Here is a 26132-nt window from a genome sequence, read left to right as displayed (position 1 = left end):
CTTCTCGGATAAAGACGATAAACGGTAGGTCCCATTTCGCAACTCTTGTTCACAAGCAGTATGGAACCCTCACACTCCACTCACAGAGAGTAGGGCACGGATATCTCACCGTTGTGGTCTTTCGTTGGAAGGGGCAAAGTACAATAATAATAATAATAATAATAATAATAATAATAATACACATATGACTCAGGATCTGAAAATCGAACCCGGGCCACAGGAGGCGAGTGCTCTCACCACTGCGCCATCCCTCTCAATTGGAGCTTCGCTGTGTTGGGTGAACTTATCGCCTGGGGGTTTAATGTAAAAGCTAAAAATAAAATCCATTTGGGAGAAGATTTTGACACTTAACAAAATCGACTGATCTCCTTTTTGCTCCACAAAAATTCGGAAGTATTTATTCTTCGGTGCATTTTCTCCTAGAGGTGTGTCGTTAAAATATTTCAGGAATTATTTTACAGCGTTATTTATACGTCATAAGGCTTTCTTTGACGCAAAATATTCCGCTAGGCATTTTTTTCCGGATAGCGAGTTCGGTCCGTCATCTAGGGCTTATCTAACCTTTTCCTATTTAAATTGTGGCGTTTCAGTTGTCACTGCTGGTAAAACCCTTATAAAAGAAATGGGTGTTTCTTTGGAAATACAATATATTCCTGATTCCTTCAAAGTGAATGTTCACTGTTGTTTGTTCGTTTCCTTTTTTGGTAATTTTTATGCCACTGTTAGACTGTTAGATCCATCACCAAGATCCGGTGCCTCTGTTTTGCTACGCTAGTAATTCCTTGCACAGTTACGCTTAATTACCTGACCAACATTCTTGGAAGAGATAAGAATCTGCCCTTTAAATCTCTAGTTTTAATCCTTTTATCTTTAATAACGAGACACTTATCAGCCATCAAAAACTGATAAATGCTTGGGTGGCAAAAGCGCTAATGACCTTTTTGGAATTTTCAAAGCATCATTGCTCAGATCAGTCAATACCAAATTCAAATTTTCAGAAATAGTTCATTATAGCAATGCACTTTCCAGCAATATTCAGTACTTTATTCTTGGCCGACTGATTTGAAAACGAAAGCCTTGAGGCAAAAAATGTCAACAAAGATTCCTCTGTTGCTTGAACTTTGAAACTTCGCAGTCATTGAAATCGAACACAGTCGCACAACGAGCTGAATCCCTCAACAGACTATCTTTTACCTTCTGTTAACAACGTAGTAAACAATGTCATATATTTATTCAAGATTTCGGGAAGTCGTTTTAAAAAAATCGGAAAACACTTTCAGGGGCACCCAACGTCAATTTTCGGAAAATATCTGTTCGGAAGACGATTTGAGATCTAGAATTTTTGGAACATTTGTTTAAAATTTCTTGCTTGCCTGCCTGTTCTAGGATTTTCGAACATCTAAAAAATGGTATACCGGTAATTGCCCATTTTTAGCGGATTTTTACCCTAAAAGGCCACCTAGAATTTTCGGGAGCCTTTTTTCTGGCTGAAATTTTCGAAAAGGTAAGTTTTGATCCCTATAATTTACGGATCACTAGATTTTCAGCTAGGAAGTCCGAACAGATGAAAACTTTTTAGGGGATAAAAATATTCCTATATCTATCATTTGAATACCAAAATATGTTTAACAATGCTATGCTTAGGTGATTTTGAACTATATCCTCGTTGGGTGTCCCTGCACTTTCTTTTCCTCCCTTTCTATACTAAAACAGAGGAACTTTTTGTCAACAACATAGAATGAACTAGAATGCGAAGATCCGCCCCGAGTACGTCAAGTCAAGCACTCGACTTTAATAGTAAGTTTCTGTTAAATAACGAGGAATGGAAGGAATTCACTACATGCATGATTCCACAATCAATTAACTATTAGTAATTACGAGTAATTTGTAAAAACCACAAACAATCGCGCAAATAACTATTTTTAGGATTTAATTTGTCACAAGACCCACTTGTAAACAAGCATTTACGAGCACGCATTTTTCAATTAATTGTCCTTCTGCAAGGCAGTTTAGCTCTCTGGACATTTTAACTGAAAAAATATAAGGATAAACATGGCAAGCATACACATACTTGCTTAACTAAGTTTGACAAGTTCTTTTTACCTTTTGAAGTCAATTTGTCATGCATGATAGGAAAGCTTTCATTTGTTCGGGTATGGTCTTTTAAGGATTACTTAAAATAGAATTGCTCTGTATAATTAATTAACAGTCAGTTTGTTGAAACTCATGGAATGCTACGGAAAGAAAGACAAGGAAATACTTTTAAAACAGTGTGGGTAGCCGCACTCTGTCTTTCATTTATTTATGGTTTTATTAGTATGAAAGATGTCTGTCTTGCCGCCGGAGAGCCACCGCCGCGATGTTGCCAGATTCCAGTGACAAAAAATAACAAATGAATCAACGAGGTTATGGGTTTTTTTTGTTTTGTGTGGCGCTAGGGGGTGGGGGGTGGTCTTTGTCTAGAAAACCAGAATGACGTCATTTGAGGAATGCACATCTAATGAGGAATGTCAATGACATCACTCCCTCATTCCAGCCTGAATGGTTGACATTTTAGCTAAAAAACGCCGGACATGTAGGAAATTACACACCTTTTTACTTCAACGATGCTTCTAAATTTAGAAGGAAGAAAATTTTTTTAAAGATCAAAAGTTTTGGTCAATGATTCTTCTCAAAGAACTAATATCACTTTTTAAGTACAAATTGGTTCAACAAAGCCAACTGGAAAAAATTATTCAAAGGTTATATTATTCGATCTGAAAGAAATGCATATAGATTGAGAATTATGATATAAGCGATCGATCCATACACACAAGACAGAGACTGCTGTTTAAAATATAGCAATGAGCACTCATTTCTTTGGCGATATTCAGTAAATTATACAGAAAAATTGCTCAAACCAGGGGCCCGTTTTTCGAAAGTCCCGAAAACTTTTCGGGACCGACCGCTGACAACCGCTTGTTGTGGAAAGCCGATCATTTAACATGTTTTCAAGGTAACAAAAAGCAAAATGACTGTGAAGTTTGATGACTTAAACCCTCTCTGTTCTTGAGATACAAAGGGAGTTGTGGCACCCGAACTGGAATGGCCCGCAAAGTTTCGGGACCGCTCGAGAAACGGGCCCTAGGTTAGCAAATGGTCGGCGGAGCAAACCGGTTCCGAAAAAAAAAAACCGGCCAGCAAATCAACAGAGAACTGAAACAGCTCAGACAGACAGACGAGTGCTCTCTGAGTGAAAATTACTTCGAATCTAAAGGGGCTTTCCTTGTGTGAGAAATGGCTGGCCAGACCCGTCAGTTTGCAGAGAAAAGGCAGCAATTTGAAGAAACACTTCTGGAGGAATGTATATCATCCTCAAAGTGTGTTTAGGTCTGTTTATCTGAAGGTGTTGTAGACTAGTCTTTCCAAATACCCGGTCTGGCCGATCAGAAGCGTCCTGAGTATTTAAAAGCTCGAAATTATAAAATCAAGCGTCATTTCAATCAAACGAAATGTCAAATCAGAGGGAAAATTTTCATTGTTCATTGTGTCGGGATTTTGCATCCGAGGATGGATCTCCGGAGATAGAGAGAGATCTCTTACGGCGCCTAAGCGCTCTCACCGACATGGCCTCTGTAACGTAAGGTGCAATCAAAGAATTCATTTTTAACTTTTGCTGACATGATCGCTCGTTTCATTTTGTCAAGGGAATTCCGGAAGAAAAGCGGAGGGATTCGTGTACGTGATTCAGCCTGGAGAGTTATCTCGAAGAGGAAACTGGACTTTTAAGAGTTCCCATAGCCGTTGTTGCATAAGGGGATGTAGAAACGAAATTAGAAGCACTCCAGGCTTGAGGAGGGGGAAATGACTAAATATTCACTCTAACTGAGTTATGAAACGAAAATGTAATTGAAGAACCTTTCCCAGTTTCAGCATTACTCAACCGTTGTCGTTTCACTTTCTTTCAAAAGCTTCATGATTCCATGCAGAAAATACCGTCGTTGATGACCAAAGGTTACAAACTAAACCAAAACAAGTTTATTATCATCTTTAATTCAGTAACGTTTGAACAAGTTTGACTATTTTGTCCCGCCGGCTACAATAAATTAACTTTCTACTTGAATATTTTTCAAAGGGTGTTTTTAGACAAACAATATAACAACTTCTAATAGCTTCGTCTACCAGAACTCGAAAACTAAACGATATTAACAAACTTCAATATTATTAAAAGTACAATCTGTTTGAATTGTTACAATAAATTATCTATGTTAAAGAATAATGCTTTAGAATACACGGTATAGTCACTCTATTTTGCCACGACATTTCAAAAATGCCTCACTCAGTAAAATAGTTAATAGAAGGAATAAATATATTAAAAGAAAATAAGGTCAGAAGTCAGGAATATTACATTTCATTATCTACTGACAAATACCATTCTATACCTAGTCGACCAATTTACACTTCGTTTATCGTGAATACTGAATTTTTCTGCTCGTTCACAGTTAACATCAAATTTGTTCCGTGACTTTCTACCTATAGATTTTTTCGATCTGTCTGTCTTCGTCTCAGCTGGTTTTCGATTCGAAAACTAGACTGATCATCGAGACAGCGAAACGAAAAAGCATAAATACATTAATACAACATTCATAACCTGTTACAGCCTATTGTCTTTCTGGAGAAGACGAATGCCATGCTATTCTTGTCGAATTAAAACTTCGTGATAAATAACGTCCAATCAAACATTTCCTTTCCGAAAGCGGACGAGCCGAGCGATCGACTCAGGGGCACCCATATCAAATTTCGAAAAATATCTGTTCGGAAGACGCTTTGAGATCTAGAATTTTCGAAACATTTGTTGTAAAATTCCTTGCTTGCCTGCCTGTCCTAGGATTTTCGAACATCTAAAGCATGGTATAATTGTCCATTTTTAACGGATTTTTACCTTAAAAAGGTCATCTATAATTTTTGGGAGCCTTTTTTCTGGCTGAAATTTTCGAAAAGGTAAGTTTTCGAATCACTCACTACACATTCAGCTAGGAAATCCGAACAGATGAAAAATTTATAGGGGATAAAAATATGCCTATATCTACCGGTTAAATACTAAAATACGTTTAACAATGCTATGTTTAAGAGGTTTTGAACTATATTCTCGTTGGGTGCCCCTGTCGACTGGACTGAGTCGATCCCGAGCAATTTCATTAGTTCTCGGCGCTTGCGAAACGGAAACGAAAGTTAAACAGCCTTCTTCAGCCATCGTTAATTAATCTCAACTGACTTTTTCTCTACTTACAAATAAGTTAAAATTTAACGTAGTATGATTGTTACTTCCCACACTGCTACTAAGACCACACTTCATGAAACAAACGCATGTATTCTTTTTACTTCATTAAGCGAAATCTAAAAAGCTGAATGCATCTTTAGTGAGGAGACTAAAACAACACAATGTTCTCGATTTTTCTGCCCCTGTCTGGAGCCTCAACAAAACCTCACTGCCACAGACGACCCATGCAGTCTTCAATCAAAAGCGGTGCCAATAATTATTATTGTCTGGACAACCCTGAAGCGTTCACACTTGCTAAAATCAGTGTTACAATATGTACTCCTCTTTTTTTCTGAAGATATATTGTGTTCACAAAGGTTAAGCAGATTCTTTGTTGGCAATTTTGATTCCACTTTCTTTCAGGCTTTTACTGAATCTGCGGAAGAGCTTGTGGGAGTTGTTGTCGGCTTCATTTCAGCTGAGCATGCGTGTGAAGACTTCGCCTCTGTCTTGACTTCTGTAGTTTTAACTTCGTTTGATTTCGCATCCTTCATGATACATTTGTGTCTTTGAAACATGCTTTCTAACTGTTCTTTTTGTGCCTTGAGTGCCAGAAGTTCTCTTTCGAGAGCACTTTTTTCGCTGTTCAGTTCGTCACTTTCCTGATAACAAATAAACTCGATTTAGGTATTTCTGAATGCGGAATATTATTAACTCAACTGATAACATATTTCGAGTAAATGTTTGGATATTGTTGCTCCAGACATCAAACGATAACACCACTGTCACAAGCGAACCAAGGCGTTCGCGATGTCCGAATTTGGTCATTCTTCATTGAGGGTGGGGCCACCCAAAATAGTTCTAGCAACCATTTTTATTATCAAGAATAATGCCATGCACAAAGCAAAATCGCCGAATTTGATGTTTCACATTTCTTACTAATCATTTTTCAAGAAATCAACTTCTCATCGGATAGGATTAAAAAGGGTACCGATTACAGCAAACGCGTCGGAAAGACGGCTCCACCCTCGCAAATAAAGGAAAATATATTTTGCTTTCTTTTGTTTTGCCTTAACCGTTTATTATTGAGTCCATCTATTGTGGACACTTGCCAGGAACAATAGAAATTTATTTCATTCCCAAAAACATTTTATCTTCAATGCTTCATTTCCACCCATCCGAGTGTTTACAGCATCTCACATTGGATTCCGCCAAAACCGGAAGTGACGTTAATCATGTGAAACACCCGACGACGGAGCGTGACATAAACTCAAAATAAATACGATTTCCATGCGATTTTTATCCCAAATAACTCACTTTTTGAAATTCTTACCTCTTGTAACTTCTGCAGGTGTTCCTTCCTACGCTGCCTGCATTTAAAAGCTGCCACTTTGTTTCGTTCTCGTCTAATTCTTCTTTTTTCCTGCTCTTCAAATGACAACTAAAACGAGAAAGTACGTGACCTTGAATGACATGTGAATTTAATGACGGAAAACCACAAATTATCATACCTATTGTTTCAAAACCGCAATACAACAACATGGAAATTGGAAATATGAGAGAAACATTTCGTTTATGCCCACGTTAGACAACCTACCGTCTCAATTTTCGGTCGCTTGGCTTCGATGGCAGGCATTCCTTCTAGTCCTTGAGCGACTCTTCTTGATCGTATGGCGTTCAAAAGTCCTAACTTCACGTCTTCTTTTGGCCCAATGTTCTTCATCGGTACGGAAGCGTTTATTAATTCTGCGTAATTCGCATCTTCGCTTGAGACCTGGTTGTCAAAAGAGAAAACATATATTCCTTCAATATTTTTAATTCCGACTTTGGACGAGAGCAAGTAATATTTATTTTCTGAATATCGTCATGCAATTGCGAAATCAACGATACGAAAATACGAAAAAGTTACAGTTTTCGAAGACAAACGCCAAATTCGTTGGTTATTATTTGAAAAAACGTCCATCTTTGATGCCCGTAGATTCTTAGCCACAAAAAAGTAATTTCATGTAAACATTTATTGTCGACTCAGATGAAGTCCTTTGTTGCATAACTTCAACAGCGATAGAAAACTGACACCGTGTTAGGGATGAATCAGCGCACTCATTTTGGAACAAAATCAGTCGTGCCTCAATAATTTCTCATGCATCAAAAAACGTCCTTGTCTTCTGAAATCGTTTATATTTTACTAGTACCAATTATTTGGGAAAATTTATGCGGACATGACGTGCGTCAATTTCATGTCACGTTTTTTGATGCTTGTATATTTTACATTTTTCACTGCGAAACACAGATGAGAAAAAGTAATACAGGGCGAAAATGTAGCGCTTACGATAGAGTCGCTGTCTGACTCGTCCAAGTGATATGGAACTGGCATATTTGCTGCTCCAACTGAGAAACTTCTTTCGTCGTGCGTTGAGTTTGTTTCCATAGGCAGTGATAAATTCAAATGTCGCATCAGCATGTTGTACCCAGCAATTTTTATTGAAGATAGAGCACGTGGAAGAATTTGAGCACGCGCGCCAATAATCCTTTGTTTAAAGCGTACCGGTCTTTCCCTCGATCAGTCTTCGTTGAGAATCACCGCTATTTTTGGGAAAGCCCCAGACTTTTATATACATTCGACGCTTTGCACTCATAAAGGTCATCAAGTGTATTACGTTGAGGGCCATAAATAGAAAACTTCATCACACACAACTGGCCAATCAGTGGAAAGGTTGACCAGCGAACGTGTCATGACAACGGCAAAACACGCGATGTGCATACGCAAATCTAGAAGAACCCAGGCGAAAGGGCATCAGTTTCTGAACGGAGTAAAGTTGTTATTTCGCCATCAATTACTCGCCTTTCATTTTTACTACGTTCACCAATTGCTCTTTTGGTAAAAGATTAGCGCAAAAGCAGTTTTTCCTTTTCGTTTCCACCGACAAACATTTGTATTCTCGTTGTCTGGCACGCATTTGAATATTCTAGAAATTAAATTATTCATAACACAAGCGTATGCAGACAACGCTTGTGAAATCCAATTGCACGATTTATATCGAAATAAAATGAAGAGCACGTTCATTTCAGCTTGTAAACGATGATAACGCTAAAACCAAACACAATAATTTCAGGCTCCTAATTCGCGTCGACATAGATCCATCCATCCATTTAATTTGCATGGCGACTGGAGCTGGAGGCGACGCTCTGTGAACAAAAGTGTCAAAAGCAGAAAATAAAGAGAATGATCGAGTACGTACCGGGTATGTTTTGTTAAAAAAGATTTCTACCGAAGGTTTTCGAAAAAACTGCATGTATAGCAAAAGGCGAGGTTCGGTGAGATTTAAAAAGATATATTTCTTCATCCCAAATAAGTGCAAATGTTTGGGAATATCCAACATTTTACAAGCACAAAATATGCTTGCGCGCCGACCAGAAAGAAATATTTATTCATTTAAATGAGTTAATGACCTTAATAAATAAAGACTTCTACCGAAGGTTTTCGAAATAACTACGTGTATAGCAAAAGGAGCGGCGAGGTTCGGTGACATTTCTTCATCCCAAATAACTGCAAATGTTTGAGAATATCCAAAATTTTACAAGCACGAAACATGCTTACGCGCCAACCAGTAAGAAATAAATTTTCATAGCAATGGATTTCACGCACTTTGCGTCGTGGAACGTCAACCGACATCATTTTCTGCTGGGGGAGATTTAGTGGGGATTCCTTGTGAAATTGATATACGAGGGACAAAACCCGGAAATGAACCCGGAACGAAAAACATTATAGATCCGCGTGTGGGTGATTATTGCGAGTCGTCTTGCTCAACGATTCAGCATCGACTCAGCTCGAAATCCCAGTGAGTGACGCAAAACGTGAGCATTTACGTTACTTATTCTGGCAAGGTGTCGTTGTTCCATGCTTTATTTGTGTTTTACTTAGGGTTGTTTTCATTTCGGCATTATTGACGTCACAGATTCAAAAGAGTTGCTTGAGCTGTTAAGAGATCGCCGTCATACTCGTGGTTTAGTTGGAAGAACCTTTAGTCAGTGAAAGGCAGACTACTTTTGGCACTTCTCTTCGATAGTCGTTCCTTGATTCTCTGTTTTTCCAACAACGAGGCACAACTCGAAACTAACTTCAAACTGCAAATGAGGTAGTTGCTCCGATTTGTTCACAAGTCTGGGCTCTGTCGTGCAAATTGAGCCAGGAATGACTGCATCAGAGAAAACATTAGGAAATTTAAGTAGAGTTTTAAAATAAACTTGGACAACTTATTGATCACCCCCTCCGCTATCCATTTGGGCGCAGGAATACCAAAGTGGGCCGAGTTTCAATTCCCAGACTCGGTGTCCGATGTATGTGGGTTGTACTGTCTGCTTTGAGAGGTTTTTCTCCGGGTGCTCCGGTTTTCTCGATTTGCGTTAATTTGTTGATTTCAGTTTACAGCGTCCCCAATTAGTGCTCCAGCTCTAGAACTAGACACAAATAAAGTTCCTTTCCTTTTCCAGATTTCTAATCACCTTGCTTGGACTAGCGGAGTGCAAAAACCTATTTAATAATTTGTCCAAATTTAGCCATTCGCCCATGGATTGCCCTACTTTGAGTCGAAAGTTCGCATACTTAGTTAATCAAAACAGTTTAGGAATCTTAAATAATCTTTTTGAGAGAGTTGACAGCCGATCCAGATCCGGACAAGATCAGCTGACTCTCATTTAGTGCTACGAAAATCAGTAAAAATACGATCACGGTCTGATCTCTGCCCTCTAAACGGCTCCTTATTATGCTGACATAAATATATAACCTAAAAAGGGAAAATCCGGCAATCTAATATATATATATAAGTACTTCGAGTGAATGCACATGTCAATTCGCATACACGAGAACTTTGCGGAAGCCACGACGGTATCTTGGGTTATTTCCTCGAGAAATTCATATTATTTCAAAATTATGATACCTCTTTAACAGGTGATACGTTAGCGAATACAAGATCATCGAACGTGACAAATCTACGACATCGTTTCAAAAGATTCTGTTACTATCTTGCATGAGAATCATGGAAAATAAAGCAAGTCACCACTGCCTTTTTTTGATCGGATAGTTGCGGTACCAGTATTTTAATCACAGACTCAAATAGCAATCAGACGTGAAACGCGCAAAAAACAATCTGACTGTTACTCATTTTTCACTGTGCAAACTAGCATTCTTTGCTGTCTCTGAAGAAATGGCCTCGGCAGTTATCTTTGATGTAGCCTATCTTGAAATCACTTAAAAATTGTCTGGAGCCTGAACGCTTTGTTACAATGGGTTTGGGAAATTTTCCGAGTGGTCATAAATTTTCCTTAGTAGCGACAATACACTCACGTTCCGTGGTGATCAGCAAAGTAAGTTATTCAGGCAGTCATACCCGTTCAGGCGTATAACGCTTATCAGCTGCAGCTTGATTAAGCGTCATTTTAGAGACGTAGGTAAGTTTACCCCCTTTTTACAGTTTGTGCACTTTCCCAAGGATTTTACATTAATATCTCTCTTGAAAAGCTGTGAAGTGAGACGTAAACCAGCTCAGATAAAAATTGGACAAACGGGCTTAATTTTACCCGCCCATCGAAAAACTAAGAGTACTTCGAGTCTCTTTGTCTCAGTCGCAGTTATTGTCAGGCTGAGAGAGTTTAGATATTTTAACCTATTTTAACAAATAAGTTCTGATTCATTCCGATATCAGCATGACAAGGCAAAGATTTCGCACTGTGGGCGATAAATTTTGCAACAGTGTCAATGTATCCATTAATAGAAAATCACTCATCGGTAGTGGGCTTGATTAATTATTAAATTAACTCAATTTTTGCCGCCGGATCATTTTCATTCCAAGGGCATCGAAAGGGCAGATGATAACGCAACACGATAAAAAAGAAGGCCTGATTAATCGTGATGGGATGCACGGGGCAACATAAATTAGAAATTGAAAGAATTTTGTTGAAAGATTTACTGCTATCTAACAATGAACACGCGACTGTCCTAACACGTGGAATATTACGTACACATTTTGCGTCAAAAACGTCACAAAGCCGAAGAAAGTGAAAGATCACTCCGCAATACACACACTAATTTCTACAGTGTCTGCAGAATGATTTGGGAAATTTTCTAGCGCTCATGATCTTTGTTTCGTGCCTAGTCTACTGCATTTTTCTTGAATGAATTTGTAATATAAACGACATATGGATACCTTTCAATGTATATTTTGAATTGTGTAGGTCTCAGTAGAAATATTGTTTCCGATGGACCGACGTCACAGATTTCACACCGAACTTTTGGACCTTCAAAACAACGGAGTCTCAAAATAATTGGCACCTGGTACAATGACGTGGTGTGACATGAAATGCCGTAGATTGATTGCGCTGACGTATTCAATACCGAAACCTACCTTTCAGATCAATGATTGTGGAAAATGGTTTTTCGTTCGATGCGTAAATGAATACTGAATACGTACTCTCGAAACAGCAAGGTCGCGTATTGCAGAATGTGGTTTTCTGTGGAAACAAATTACTTGTGCAAGGACTGCGGATGACGCAGTGGCGTGAGCACTTTCTTTCCATCAATCTGTTGCCCGAGTTTATTTCCTGGATGATGAAGCATTTAGCTGAAGTTTACTTCGTTCCTTTTCTAGTTCATTATACGAGAATTCTGATTTTCTTCAGTCTCCCGGTGCATGTAAAATTTATTATGCTTCCACGAGTCTCCAAAGGATCAGTGATAGCGGGACATCCGAGGTCCTAGATTCGACTCCTTAGTGCAAAGGCGCCCTCGAATTTTTTTCCGAGGTCCTCAAGTTACCATCAACAAATAAACTTCATTACGTTCCGTAAGTTCTTTAGTAAAATGAAACCAAAATGAAATTTTTAAACCGAAAACTGGTTGTCGACCCCCTTCTCCCGCGGTATTCTCTGTCTTGCATAGCAACCGTCGAGTTGCTATGCAACAAAACCGAGCTGAGCGAATGCAGTAGTGAGTTTTACTCCCACCGAGCGCAAGACTTAAGGGGAAAAGTGCTTTTAATACTGAACGTTTTGACTTACTGAAATACAATAATTCCTTGTCATAGCTATACAGCATTCGCAAAGATCTCAGCGTCTTGCTGTTTATCTTACATACTGTATTTGCAGCAGTTGATCAGCGGTTTACTGAAGATTTGGAATTTATCATACCATTTAGCCAAATTATTTGGCTGGGAATTAACAAACGGAGGTGTTATTTAGCCTGCTGATATTTGTCATATCATGACTTTAGCAGAAGACTTGCTATTAATTTAATCCCGCTTTGGTGCAGTCTCAAAGTGCGGTGACTCACAACCGGAAATGAAGCCTTCCTACAACAACTCTCAGGTACTGATGAACTCCACTGTTAGTTCCGTAAACAGTTTAAATTAAGCTCTCATCAGAGTGGGCGTTAAAGCCACAAGAATTCTTTGTCGTCACAAGAAGGGACTCCAATTAATCTCAACAGGCCCGTTTTTGTCAGTGATGAGCTGTGTTTATTTCCGCGTCGGAATCTCTGGACCATGATCCATGGAGACGTAAACAAAGACTTGATTGATGGCATGGCTTTATCAGATCGGCCTGCGGATTTCTGAATTCGCGTGGCATCTTTATAAACGAACGACGTCGTTTCTAAGTGTAAAACTTCGCCTTTTAAAAGCAGGCACATAAGGATGACTTGATATAGAAAAAAAAGAAGAACCGCGATAGATAGATCAATAAATAATCTTTATCATTCGAAGCGATGCCCAGTATTTAAGGCTGTGAAGCTTATACAAATGTGAACTAAAATTATGAATGTACAAGCAAGCGTAGTTGAGATGTACCCGGCTCCTGTCTATTTTCTCTCAGTTTTCTCTTCTCCTTATCTCAATCTCTCGATATTCTTTTTTTCATCCCTCCAGCTTCTTAGAAATAACCCATGGCCTTTGAGATCTTTCGATAGGGGAAATGACTCTCCTGCAGAAAGCTATGTATATCACACTATTACGATGACTGATTCTTGCATTATTGAAGTGCGTTCGACAGTCGCTTTGGAAGCAAAGCAAGCAAGTACTTCTAGAGATGCTTTCAGTAATAAGCGCCGAGTTAGACGAGAAAAAAAAAGATGTACACTTGGTCTAATATAAACCATTCCCTTCCCAAATTATTTTACGAGAGATGCGGGGGACCGACTGTCATTTTTCTCGACAGGTGTTTGCTAGCATGTCGATGGAATCAACCCTGAATGATAGAGAGAGTAACATAAACACACCGGCTTAATCCTTATAACTGTTGATATTTGAAGGAGTTTTTAAAGGCTAACGTGGTTTCGCAAAACGTACAGGGTGGATCGCCCGTGAATGCTTTGTGGCCCGCTACGTATTTCTGCCTTGAAAAGGGAAAAGTGACTTTTGCGTTTATTTAAAGCAATTGACACCTGAAAAATTCAGCTGACTTCGACGGGATTCGAACCCGTGACCTCTGCGATGACGGTGCAATGCTCCAACAACTGAGATATGAAGCAACACATTGGGTGCTTTGATGAAATTTTCGGGTGTCTATAAGAAACTTCTTTCGTCTTAAACCCACACTTCAAATATATATATTTCTACTTGTTGATGACCACAATTAGCCTGAGACATTATACAACCTCGGTAAACTTCAAGTGCAAGGCTGCTTACGTCACTTTGTTGATCCTTGATACACCCTCGAAAGCTATTTTTATCAGTGTTGCAAATTTGCTTAGTCATGCCTTCAAACCACGCTGATGGATTAATTATTTTCGTCGTTTTATTATAAGAGTGCAGTAGTGTCTTCTCTTTATAGTGGGCACTTTGCCAAGGCCAAAACAGATTGTTGTGCTTCAGCAGCCAAACCAATAGCTCCTGAGATTGTGATATGATACACATGCAATATGATGGGTGGTTTAGTCTTTAAGTTGTATGGAGTTGGAAATTGTGGTCCTTGTTGTCTCTTCAATCTTACTGAAAATAGAAATACGGCTTAGTATTTAAGTTGTATGAGTTGGGAGTTGTGGTCGTTCTTACTGAAAATAGAAATAACTCATATTGTTTTCGCGTACTTTTTGTCTTGTCCTCATTTTCATTTTGGCTTGCTTGGGCTGAAGGAAAATTTACAGCTCGGCTTTCCTACCTAGCTTGCGGGATATTACCGCGTGCGTTTTTTCACTCGCAGCCAAAACACAACGAAGCAGCCATAGATTTGTATCCCGTCTGTTTCAATATTCTCGCAATAAAATATCTCGCCAGCTACGCAGGATAAGCTCAGTCGATGAGAGAGGTAGCATCAAAGCCGACATGATTTCAAGCGAAATACACAGACGTTTTAAGCGCACTACATGCAATGCATCATCTCGTATCAGACCAGAGTGGTTTTTCTGTCACCAATAGTCGTAAGAAATATGAATTTATTTCCAAAAGTATTTGCAAAGCTCAGTTTAGTATGCCACTACCTTTCTCCAGGAAAGGTTATTTACAAAGCCATTCAGTTGATTTACCTGCCACTGAGTTGTTGTCAGTCACGTAAGGATGGTCATTGTGTCAGTTTTCTATCGTGCATTTGGTAGATTAAGGTTCGTTTTAGATCTGGGTAACTTCCGATTCAGCAATACCTTTACGTCACCTGTCCAGATCAAAAGCGCAATTTTGAAATCAATCCATCACGCAATGAAAAAGTTATGTTAGAAAATTTCGATGCATGTCGAAAGAGTGAGGAAGTGAAGTGAGCTGTTTGAACACCATTCGCATTCCTTGACGCTAACACATTGGTATCGCTAAGTGCCTTTACCTTCAAGATGGTTTTTGTTTTCAATAATTGGTTAATCCAATGCCATAGAAAGCGAAAAGTCTACTCCCTGATCCATTTCATTTCCATGTTCATTGCTTTTTCTCTTGCAATATGGTCACGTTCCATGCACTGAAAGCGATTGAACTGACCTGAAGTAAGCCTTTCCGCCATTTTTTCCCTTAAGCCGATGACTCACGGTTCAACATCTTGCAACATTTGTTGCTCAACAAATGTTGAACAATGTTGCCCAAACGTGTTGAACAGAATAGAGCTGGTCTCTATTTTCGCTCAACATCGTTCAACAACATTCAAAGTGTTGAATGGCATATTTCAACATTCAACATGACACGACACACTGTTCTACATTTGTTGAACAAGAGCTGCAACATTTGTTGATCAACAAATGTTGAACCGAGTATCACTGAGGCTTTAGAGTGACGAAGCGAAGTGAGCCGGTGTTTTGCCATTACCATTCCTTGACGCTACTATACCAGATTGGTTGCTTGCTAAGTGTCTACTCGCATGAAGATGATTTGTTTAAAATTAGTGGTTAATACAATGCCCTAGAATGCGAAAAGTCCACAGAGTGTTCCATTTCATCGAAATGGAAACCTGGAAAAGCTTTTCTTAAATTATCTATCGCCACAATCTTGTGGTTGTCAGGAAAAAAATTACAATGCCTTTTTTCTTGAATCACTGTCAAGTTCGATGCAAGAAAATTGACTCACAAGACAAGTAAACCAAACAATCTTTAGTCAACTTTCAGTTTCAAGGGGGAAAGGAAGCCCGCGATCGCCGAGCGAGATCCTCAGTCGATAAGCATCGGACCGTACCATGATGAATGCCGTTCAGCTACAACTGGACCAATACTCAGGGTCTTTAAATAACTGAGGAGGAAGTGCTGCCTTTGTAATACATCCGCAAATGGTAAGACTCTCTAGTCTTTTCGGATACTAAGGACTGTAAACCATGGGCCCCATCTCATAACCCTTGATAAAATGCTAACATAAAACATTGGGAAATTTAAGCAGAGTTTTAAAATAAAATTCGGATAACTTATTGATCAGCCCTTCCGCTATCCCCGTACGCGCAGGGATACCAAAGTAGCCCGGGTTTCAATTCCAAGACTCTGCGTCATATGTGTGTGGGTTGTGCTCTGCTTCGAGAGGTTTTTCTTCCGGTGCTCCGGTTTTTCCCGCTACTCGAAGACCAACATCTCATTTGATCTGCGTTAATTTGTTGATTTAAGTTTACAGTGTCCCCAATTAGTGCTCCAGCTCTAGAACTAGACACAAATAAAGTTCCTTTCCTTTTCCAGATTTCTAATCAGTTGCTTGGAGTAGCGGACTGATAAACCTATTTTTAACCAAATTTAGCCATTAGCCCATGGATTGACCTACTTTGAGTCGAAAGTTCGCATACTTAGTTAATCAAAACAGTTTAGGAATATTAAATAAACTTCGAGCTTTTTGAGAGAGTTGCGAGCCGGACAGGATCAGCTGACTCTCATTTAGGACTACGAAAATCAGTAAAAATACGATCCCAGTCTGATCTCTGCCCTCTAAACAGTTCCGCCATTATGCTGACATAAATATACAACCTAAAAAGGGAAAATCCGATAATCTAATATATATATATATATATATATATGTAAGTACTTCGGACAGTGCACGTGTCAATTCGCATACACGAGAACTTGCGGAAACCACGCCGGTATCTTGGGTTATTTCCTCGAGAAATTCATGCTATTTCAAAATACCGTCCTCAACAGGAGATACGTTAGCTCATACAAGATCATCAAACGTGGCAAATCTACGACATCGTTTCAAAATATCTAAACTCTCTCAGCCTGATAATAACCGCAACTGAGACAAAGAGACTCGAATTACTCTTAGTTTTTCGATGGGCGGGTAAAAAAGCCCGTTCGTCCAATTTTTATCTGAGCTGGTTTACTTCTCATTTCACATCTTTTCAAGAGAGGTATAAATGTAAAATCCTTGGGAAAGTGCACAAACTGAAAAAGGGGGTAAACTTACCAACGGCTCTAAAATGACGCTTAATCAAGGTGCAGCTGATAAGCCTTTTACGTGAACGGGTATGATTGCATGAAGAACTTACTTTGCTGAACACCACTGAACGTGAGTGTATTAAATCGGTACTAAGGCCTGTTCCAAACGCCGTGCTACTGCCGTGCCGAACTCAAATGAAATTGTCATTTCGATTTAAGGACGGCAGTAGCACGCCGTTTGAAACCATGCTCCTGCCGTGCCGCCGTGCCGCACGGCAGTAGCACGACTTGGTTTCAAACCGCGTATTGTTGCGCCGAACTCAATTCATAAATTAATTTAATGTATTTTGCATTATTTGCATACTATTACGCAGGATAGATGGTTTGTTTTGTCTTTGGAATTTGGCGCGACTGTATTAGCTTGGACGTTTGAAACCGCTGCCGTGCTCTGGTCGTGCCACTGCCAAGCCAACTTCATTTGAGTTCGGCACGGCAGTAGCACGACGTGTGGAACAGGCCTAAGGAAAATTTATGGCCACTCGGAAAATTTCCGAAACCCATCGTAACAAAGCGTTTAGGCTCCAGACAATTTTTAAGTGATTTCAAGATAGGCTACATCAAAGATAACTGCCGAGGCCATTTCTTCAGAGACAGCAAAGAATGCTAGTTTGCACAGTGAAAAATGAGTAACAGTCAGACTGTTTTTTGCGCGTTTCACGTCTGACTGCTATTTGAGTCTGTGATTAAAATACTGGTACCGCAACTATCCGATCAAAAAAAGGCAGTGGTGACTTGCTTTATTTTCCATGATTCTCATGCAAGATAGAAAAAGAATCTTTTAACCTATTTTAACAAATAAGCTCTGATTCATTCCGATATCAGCATGACAAGGCAAGATTTCGCACTGTGGGCGATAAATTTTGCAACAGTGTCAATGTATCCATTTATAGAAAATCACTCATCGGTAGTGGGCTTGATTAATTATTAAATTAACTCATTTTTTGCCGCCGGACCATTTTCATTCCAAGGGCATCGAAAGGGCAGATGATAACGCAACACGACAAAAAAGAAGGCAAGTTTAATCTTGATCTGATGCACGGGGCAAGAAAAATTAGAAATTGAAAGAATTTTGATGAAAGATTTACTGCTATCTAACAATGAACACGCAACTGTCCTAACACGTGGAATATTACGTCCACATTTTGCGTCAAAAACTTCACAAAGCCGAAGAAAGTGAAAGATCACTCCACACTGAATACACACACCAATTTCTGCAGTGTCTGCAGTGTATTTAAATGAATGATTTGTCAAATTTTCTAGCGCTCATCAACTTTGTTTCGTGCCTAGTCCGTACTGCATTCTTCTTAACTGCATTTGTAATAACGACATATGGATACCTTTCAATGTATATTTTGAATTGTGTAGATCTCAGTAGAAATATTGTTTCCGATGGACCGACGTCACAGATCTCACATCGGACTTTTAAAGCTTCAAAACAACGGAGTCCCAAATAATCGGCACCTGGTACAATGACGTGGTGTGACATGCAATTGATTGCGCTGACGTATTCAATACCGAAACCTCCCTTTCAGATCAATGATTATAGGAAATTGCTTTTCGTTCGGTGCGTAAATGAATACTGAATACGTACTCTCGAAACAGCAAGGTCGCTTAAGGTGGCCGGCCCAAAGCTAGGAATTTCAGAATCTGGTTTTATGTGGAAAAAAGTAGTTGTACAAGGACTGCGGAAGACGCAGTGGCGTGAGCACTTTCTTTCCACTAGTCGGTTGTCGATAACTGGTTGTCGACCCTCTTCTCCCGCGGCATTCTCCTCTTGCATAGCAACCGTCGAGTTGCTATGCAATAAAACCGAGCTGATCTGCAGTAGTGAGTTTTACTCCTACTGAGCGCATGCCTCAAGGGGAAAAGTGCTTTTAATACTTAAATTTTTGATTTACTGAAATACAATAATTCCTTGTCATAGCTATACAGCATAATCTTTATCAATCGAAGCGATGCCGAGTATTTAAGGCTGTGAAGCTAATACAAGTGGGAACTAAAGTTATGAATGTACAAGCAAGCGTAATTGAGATGTACCCGGCTCCTGTCTATTTTCTCTCAGTTTTCTCTTCTGCTTATCTCAATCTCTCGATATTCTTTTTTTCATCCCTCCAGTTTCTTGAATAACCCATGGCCTTTGAGATCTTTTGATAGGGGAAATGACTCTCCTGGACAAAGCTATGTATATCACACTATTACGGTGACTGATTCTCGGATTATTGAACGGTGCGTTCGACAGTCGCTTTGGAAGCAAAGCGAGCAAGTACTTCTAGAGATGCTTTCAGTAATAAGCGCCGAGTTAGACGAGAAAAAAAAAAGATGTAGACTTGGTCTAATCCAAACCATTCCCTTCCCAAATTATTTTACGAGAGATTCGGGGGACCGACTGCCATTTTTTTCGACAGGTGTTTGCTAGCATGTCGATGGAATCAACGCTGAATGATAGAGAGAGTAACATAAACACACCGGCTTAATCCTCATAACAGTTAATATTTGAAGGAGTTTTTAAAGGCTAACGTGGTTTCGGAAAACGTACAGGGTGGATCGCCCGTGAATGCTTTGTGGCCCGCTACGTATTTCTGCCTTGAAAAGGGAAAAGTGACTCTTGCGCTTATTTAAAGCAATTGACACCTGAAAAATTCAGCTGACTTCGACGGGATTCGAACTCATGACCTCTGCGATGACGGTGCAATGCTCCAACAACTGAGATATGAAGTAACACATTGGGTGCAGGGCTGACATTTTCGGGTGTCTATAAGAAACATCTTTCGTCTTTAACCCACACTTCAAATAGATATATATTTCTACTTGTTGATGACCACAATTAGCCTGAGACATTATACAACCTCGGTAAACTTCAAGTGCAAGGCTGCTTACGTCACTTTGTTGATCCTTGATACACCCTCGAAAGCTATTTTTATCAGTGTTGCAATTTTTCTTAGTCATGCCTTCAAACCACGCTGATGGATTAATTATTTTCGTCGTTTTATTACAACAAATGCCGTAGTGTCTTCTCTTTATAGTGGGCACTTTGCCGAGGCCAAAACAGATTGTTGTGCTTCAGCAGCCAAACCAATAGATTTTGATATGATACACAATGTGATGGGTGATTTAGTATTTAAGTTGTATGGAGTTGGAAATTGTGGTCATTGTTGTCTCTTCAATCTTACTGAAAATAAAAATGCGGCTTAGTATTTAAGTTGTATGGAGTTGGGAGTTGTGGTCGTTCTTACTGCAAATAGAAATAACTCATATTGTTTTCGCGTTCTTTTTGTCTTGTCCTCATCTTCATTTTGGCTTGCTTGGGCTGAAGGAAAATTCACAGCTCGGCTTTCCTACGTAGCTTGCGGGATATTACCGCGTGAGTTTTTTCACCCGCAGCCAAAACACAACGAAGCAGCCATAGATTTGTATCCCGTCTGTTTCAATATTATCGCAATAAAATATCTCGCCAGCTACGCAGGATAAGCTCAGTCGATGACAGAGGTAGCATCAAAGCCGACATGATTTCATGCGAAATACACAGACGTTTTAAGCCCACTACATGCAATGCATCATCTCATATCAGACCAGAGAGGTTTTTCTGCCACCAACAGTCGTAGGAAATATGAATTTATTTCCAAAATTATTTACAAAGCTCAGTTTAGTATGCCACTACCTTTCTCCAGGAAAGGTTATTTACAAAGACATTCAGTTGATTTACCTGCCACTGAGTTGTTGTCAGTCACGTAAGGATGGTCATTGGGTCAGTTTTCTATGGTGCATTTGGTAGATTAAGGTTCGTTTTAGATCTGGGTAATTTCCGATTCAGCAATACCTTTACGTCACCAGTTCAGATCAAAAGCGCAATTTTGAAATCAATCCATCACGCAATGAAAAAGGTGTATCGAAAAATTTCGATGCATGTCGAAAGAGTGAGGAAGTGAAGTGAGTTGTTTGAACACCATTCGCATTCCTTGACGCTAACACATCGGTATCGCTAAGTGCCTTTACCTTCAAGATGGTTTTTGTTTTCAATCATTGGTTAATCCAATGCCATAGAAAGCGAAAAGTCCACTCTCTGATCCATTTCGTTTCCACGTTCACTGCTTTTTCTCTTGTAACATGGTCACGTTCCATGCACTGAAAGCGATTGAACTGACCTGAAGTAAGCCTTTCCGCCATTTTTTCCCTTAAGCCGATGACACATGGTTCAACATCTTGCAACATTTATTGCTCAACAAATGTTGAACGATGTTGCCCAAACGTGTTGAACGGAATAGAGCTGGTCTCTATTTTCGTTCAACATCGTTCAACAACATTCAAAGTGTTGAATGGCATATTTCGACATTCAACATGACGCGACACACTGTTCAACATTTGTTGAACAAGAGCTGCAACATTTGTTGATCAACAAATGTTGAACCGAGTATCATAGGCTTTAGAGCGACGAAGCGAAGTGAGCTGGTTTTTTGCCATTAACATTCCTTGACGCTACTATACCAGATTGGTTGCTTGCTAAGTGTCTACTCGCATGAAGATGATTTTTTTTCTAAATTAGTGGTTAAAACAATGCCCTAGAATGCGAAAAGTCCACACAGTGTTCCATTTCATCGAAATGGAAACCTGGAAAAGCTTTTCTTAAATCATCTGTCGCCACAATCTTGTGGTTTTCAGGAAAAAAATTACAATGCCTTTTTTCTTGAATCACCGTCAAGTTCGATGCAAGAAAATTGACTCACAAGACAAGTAAACCAAACCGCAATCTTTAGTCAACTTTCAGTTCAAGGGGGAAAGAAAGCCCGCGATCGCCGAGCGGGTGCCTCAGTCGATGAGCATCGGACCGTACCATGATGAGGGCCGTTCAACTACAACTGGACCAATACTCAGGGTCTTTAAATAACTGAGGAGGAAGTGCTGCCTTTGTAATACATCCGCAAATGGTAAGACTCTCTAGTCTTTTCGGATACTAAGGACTGTAAACCATGGGCCCCATCTCATAACCCTTGATAAAATGCTAACATAAAACATTGGGAAATTTAAGCAGAGTTTTAAAATAAAATTCGGATAACTTATTGATCAGCCCTTCCGCTATCCCCTTACGCGCAGGGATACCAAAGTAGCCCGGGTTTCAATTCCCAGACTCGGCGTCATATGTGTGTGGGTAGTTGTTTATCCCTCTTACTTGATTTAGTTTCTTATACATGTTTTAAGAACGAATAATTTTCATGTTCAAATATTTGTTTATCCCTCTTACTTGATTTAGTTTCTTATACATGTACTATATGGCTGTTTCTGAAATTAAAGTTTTTATTTTCACACAGAGTTTGTTTTGTTTTGCTAACTCCACGGTGAGGTTGAGAGTTGGCTTTGTGAATTTCTCTTCCTCATTTTACAGACTAATTTTTGGTTATGATTTTCCCTCAACTCACCATCCACACACACAGTATTTTCCCCACACTTACCCACTTTACTAGAGATTATTATCTCAGTTAGTGGAGAGGAACCCCTTCTTGTAAGGGGATTCTTGCTTCAGCACCATAATCATGCCACAAAGGTTGCTAGTCTACTGCTGTTTTTGTTTTTTTTTTTACTTTACACAACCATCTCATAACCCTTGATGAAATGATAACATAAAACATTGGGAAATTTAAGCAGAATTTTAAAATAAAATCGTATAACTTATTGATCAGCCCTTCCGCTATCCCCTTACGCGCAGGGATACCAAAGTAGCCCGGGTTTCAATTCCAAGACTCTGCGTCATATGTGTGTGGGTTGTGCTCTGCTTCGAGAGGTTTTTCTTCCGGTGCTCCGGTTTTTCTCGCTACTCGAAGACCAACATCTCATTTGATCTGCGTTAATTTGTTGATTTCAGTTTACAGTGTCCCCAATTAGTGCTCCAGCTCTAGAACTAGACACAAATAAAGTTCCTTTCCTTTTCCAGATTTCTAATCATCTTGCTTGGAGTAGCGGACTGATAAACCTATTTTTAACCAAATTTAGCCATTAGCCCATGGATTGACCTACTTTGAGTCGAAAGTTCGCATACTTAGTTAATCAAAACAGTTTAGGAATCTTAAATAAACTTCGAGCTTTTTGAGAGAGTTGCGAGCCGGACAGGATCAGCTGACTCTCATTTAGGACTACGTAAATCAGTAAAAATACGATCCCAGTCTGATCTCTGCCCTCTAAACAGTTCCGCCATTATGCTGACATAAATATACAACCTAAAAAGGGAAAATCCGATAATCTAATATATATGTATATATATTTAAGTACTTCGGACAGTGCACGTGTCAATTCGCATACACGAGAACTTGCGGAAACCACGCTGGTATCTTGGGTTATTTCCTCGAGGAATTCATGCTATTTCAAAATACCGTCCTCAACAGGAGATACGTTAGCTCATACAAGATCATCAAACGTGGCTAATCTACGACATCGTTTCAAAGTATCTAAACTCTCTCAGCCTGATAATAACTGCAACTGAGACAAAGAGACTCGAATTACTCTTAGTTTTTCGATGGGCGGGTAAAAAAGCCCGTTCGTCCAATTTTTATCTGAGCTGGTTTACTTCTCATTTCACATCTTTTCAAGAGAGGTATAAATGTAAAACCTTGGGAAAGTGCACAAACTGAAAAAGGGAGTAAACTTACCAACGGCTCTAAAATGACGCTTAATCAAGCTGCAGCTGATAAGCCTTATACGTGAACGGGTATGACTGCATGAAGAACTTACTTTGCTGAACACCACTGAACGTGAGTGTATTAAATCGGAACTAAGACCTGTTCCAAACGTCGTGCTACTGCCGTGCCAAACTCAAATGAAATTGTCATTTCAATTTAAGCACGGCAGTAGCACGCCGTTTGAAACCATGCTACTGCCGTGCCGCCGTGCCGCACGGCAGTAGCACGACTTGGTTTCAAACCGCGTATTGTTGCGCCGAAATCAATTCATAAATTAATTAATTTGAGGTATTTTGCATTATTTGCATACTATTACGCTGGTTTTGTCTTTTGAATTTGGCGCGACTGTATTCGCTTGGACGTTTGAAACCGCTGCCGTGCTATCGTCGTGCCACTGCCAAGCCAACTGCATTTTAGTTCGGCACGGCAGTAGCACGACGTGTGGAACAGGCCTAAGGAAAATTTATGGCCACTCGGAAAATTTCCGAAACCCATCGTAACAAAGCGTTTAGGCTCCAGACAATTTTTAAGTGCTATACATCAAAGATAACTGCAGAGACCATTTCTTGAGAGACAGCAAAGGGTGCTAGTTTGCACAGTGAAAACTGTGTAACAGTCAGATTGTTTTTTGCGCGTTTCACGTCTAAATACTATTTGAATCTGTGATTAAAATACTAGAATCGCAACTATCCGATTACAAAAAGGAAGTGGTGACTTGCTTTATTTTCCATGATTCTCATGCAAGATAGTAAAAGAATCTTTTAACCTATTTTAACAAATAAGTTCTGATTCATTCCGATATCAGCATGACAAGGCAAGATTTCGCACTGTGGGCGATAAATTTTGCAACAGTGTCAATGTATCCATTTATAGAAAATCACTCATCGGTAGTGGGCTTGATTAATTATTAAATTAACTCATTTTTTGCCGCCGGACCATTTTCATTCCAAGGGCATCGAAAGGGCAGATGATAACGCAACACGATAAAAAAGAAGGCAAGATTAATCGTGATCTGATGCACGGGGCAAGAAAAATTAGAATTTGAAAGAATTTTGATGAAAGATTTACTGCTATCTAACAATGAACACGCAACTGTCCTAACACGTGGAATATTACGTCCACATTTTGCGTCAAAAACTTCACAAAGCCGAAGAAAGTGAAAGATCACTCCACACTGAATACACACACCAATTTCTACAGTGTCTGCAGTGTATTTAAATGAATGATTTGTCAAATTTTCTAGCGCTCATCATCTTTGTTTCGTGCCTAGTCCGTACTGCATTCTTCTTAAGTGCATTTGTAATAACGACATATGGATACCTTTCAATGTATATTGTGAATTGTGTAGATCTCAGTAGAAATATTGTTTCCGATGGACCGACGTCACAGATTTCACAGCGAACTTTTAAAGCTTCAAAACAACGGAGTCCCAAATAATCGGCACCTGGTACAATGACGTGGTGTGACATGCAATTGATTGCGCTGACGTATTCAATTCCGAAACCTCCCTTTCAGATCAATGATTATGGAAATTGCTTTTCGTTCGGTGCGTAAATGAATACGGAATACGTACTCTCGAAACAGCAAGGTCGCTTAAGGTGGCCGGCCCAAAGCTAGGAATTTCAGAATGTGGTTTTATGTGGAAAAAAGTAGTTGTACAAGGACTGCGGAAGACGCAGTGGCGTGAGCACTTTCTTTCCACTAGTCGGTTGTCGATAACTGGTTGTCGACCCCCTTCTCCCGCGGCATTCTCCTCTTGCATAGCAACCGTCGAGTTGCTATGCAACAAAACCGAGCTGATCGAGAGCTGATCTGCAGTAGTGAGTTTTACTCCTACTGAGCGCATGACTTAAGGGGAAAAGTGCTTTTAATACTTAAAGTTTTGACTTACTGAAATACAATAATTCCTTTTCATAGTTATACAGCATAATCTTTATCAATCGAAGCGATGCCGAGTATTTAAGGCTGTGAAGCTAATACAAGTGTGAACTAAAATTATGAATGTACAAGCAAGCGTAGTTGAGATGTACCCGGCTCCTGTCTATTTTCTCTCAGTTTTCTCTTCTGCTTATTTCAATCTCTCGATATTCTTTTTTTCATCTCTCCAGCTTCTTGAATAACCCATGGCCTTTGAGATCTTTTGATAGGGGAAATGACTCTCCTGGACAAAGCTATGTATATGACACTATTATAGCCTGCGTAGCAGGCGTCGAAAGGGGCCTGCCACGCAGGCTACACTATTAAGGTGACTGATTCTCGGATTGAAGTGCGTTCGACAGTCGCTTTGGAAGCAAAGCAAGCAAGTACTTCTAGAGATGCTTTCAGAAATAAGCGCCGAGTTAGACGAGAAAAAAAAAAA

General features: G+C 39.6%; 1 protein-coding gene across 2 annotated transcripts; it reads right to left on the bottom strand.

Moving 5' to 3' along the window:
• Positions 1 to 3994: 3994 nt before the first annotated feature.
• LOC137979242 (protein c-Fos-like) lies at positions 3995 to 7877 on the bottom strand. 2 transcript variants are annotated; one of them, XM_068826449.1, is made up of 4 exons: positions 7569 to 7877; positions 6837 to 7013; positions 6573 to 6680; positions 3995 to 5901 (listed from the first exon to the last, which is right to left on the bottom strand). In XM_068826449.1, exons 1-4 carry the CDS (start codon positions 7698 to 7700, stop codon positions 5659 to 5661), a joined length of 660 nt encoding a protein of 219 aa, XP_068682550.1. In that variant the 5' UTR covers positions 7701 to 7877; the 3' UTR covers positions 3995 to 5658. The 2 variants fall into 2 exon arrangements, with proteins under 2 accessions (XP_068682550.1, XP_068682551.1); XM_068826450.1 differs by lacking the exon at positions 7569 to 7877 and adding an exon at positions 7149 to 7390.
• Between the last annotated feature and the right edge of the window lie 18255 nt (positions 7878 to 26132).

This window comes from Montipora foliosa, chromosome 12, assembly GCF_036669935.1.
Source record: "Montipora foliosa isolate CH-2021 chromosome 12, ASM3666993v2, whole genome shotgun sequence".
NCBI lineage: Eukaryota > Metazoa > Cnidaria > Anthozoa > Scleractinia > Acroporidae > Montipora > Montipora foliosa.
Note: the sequence above shows the minus strand (reverse complement) of the source record. Positions and strands in the feature narration are given on the sequence as shown.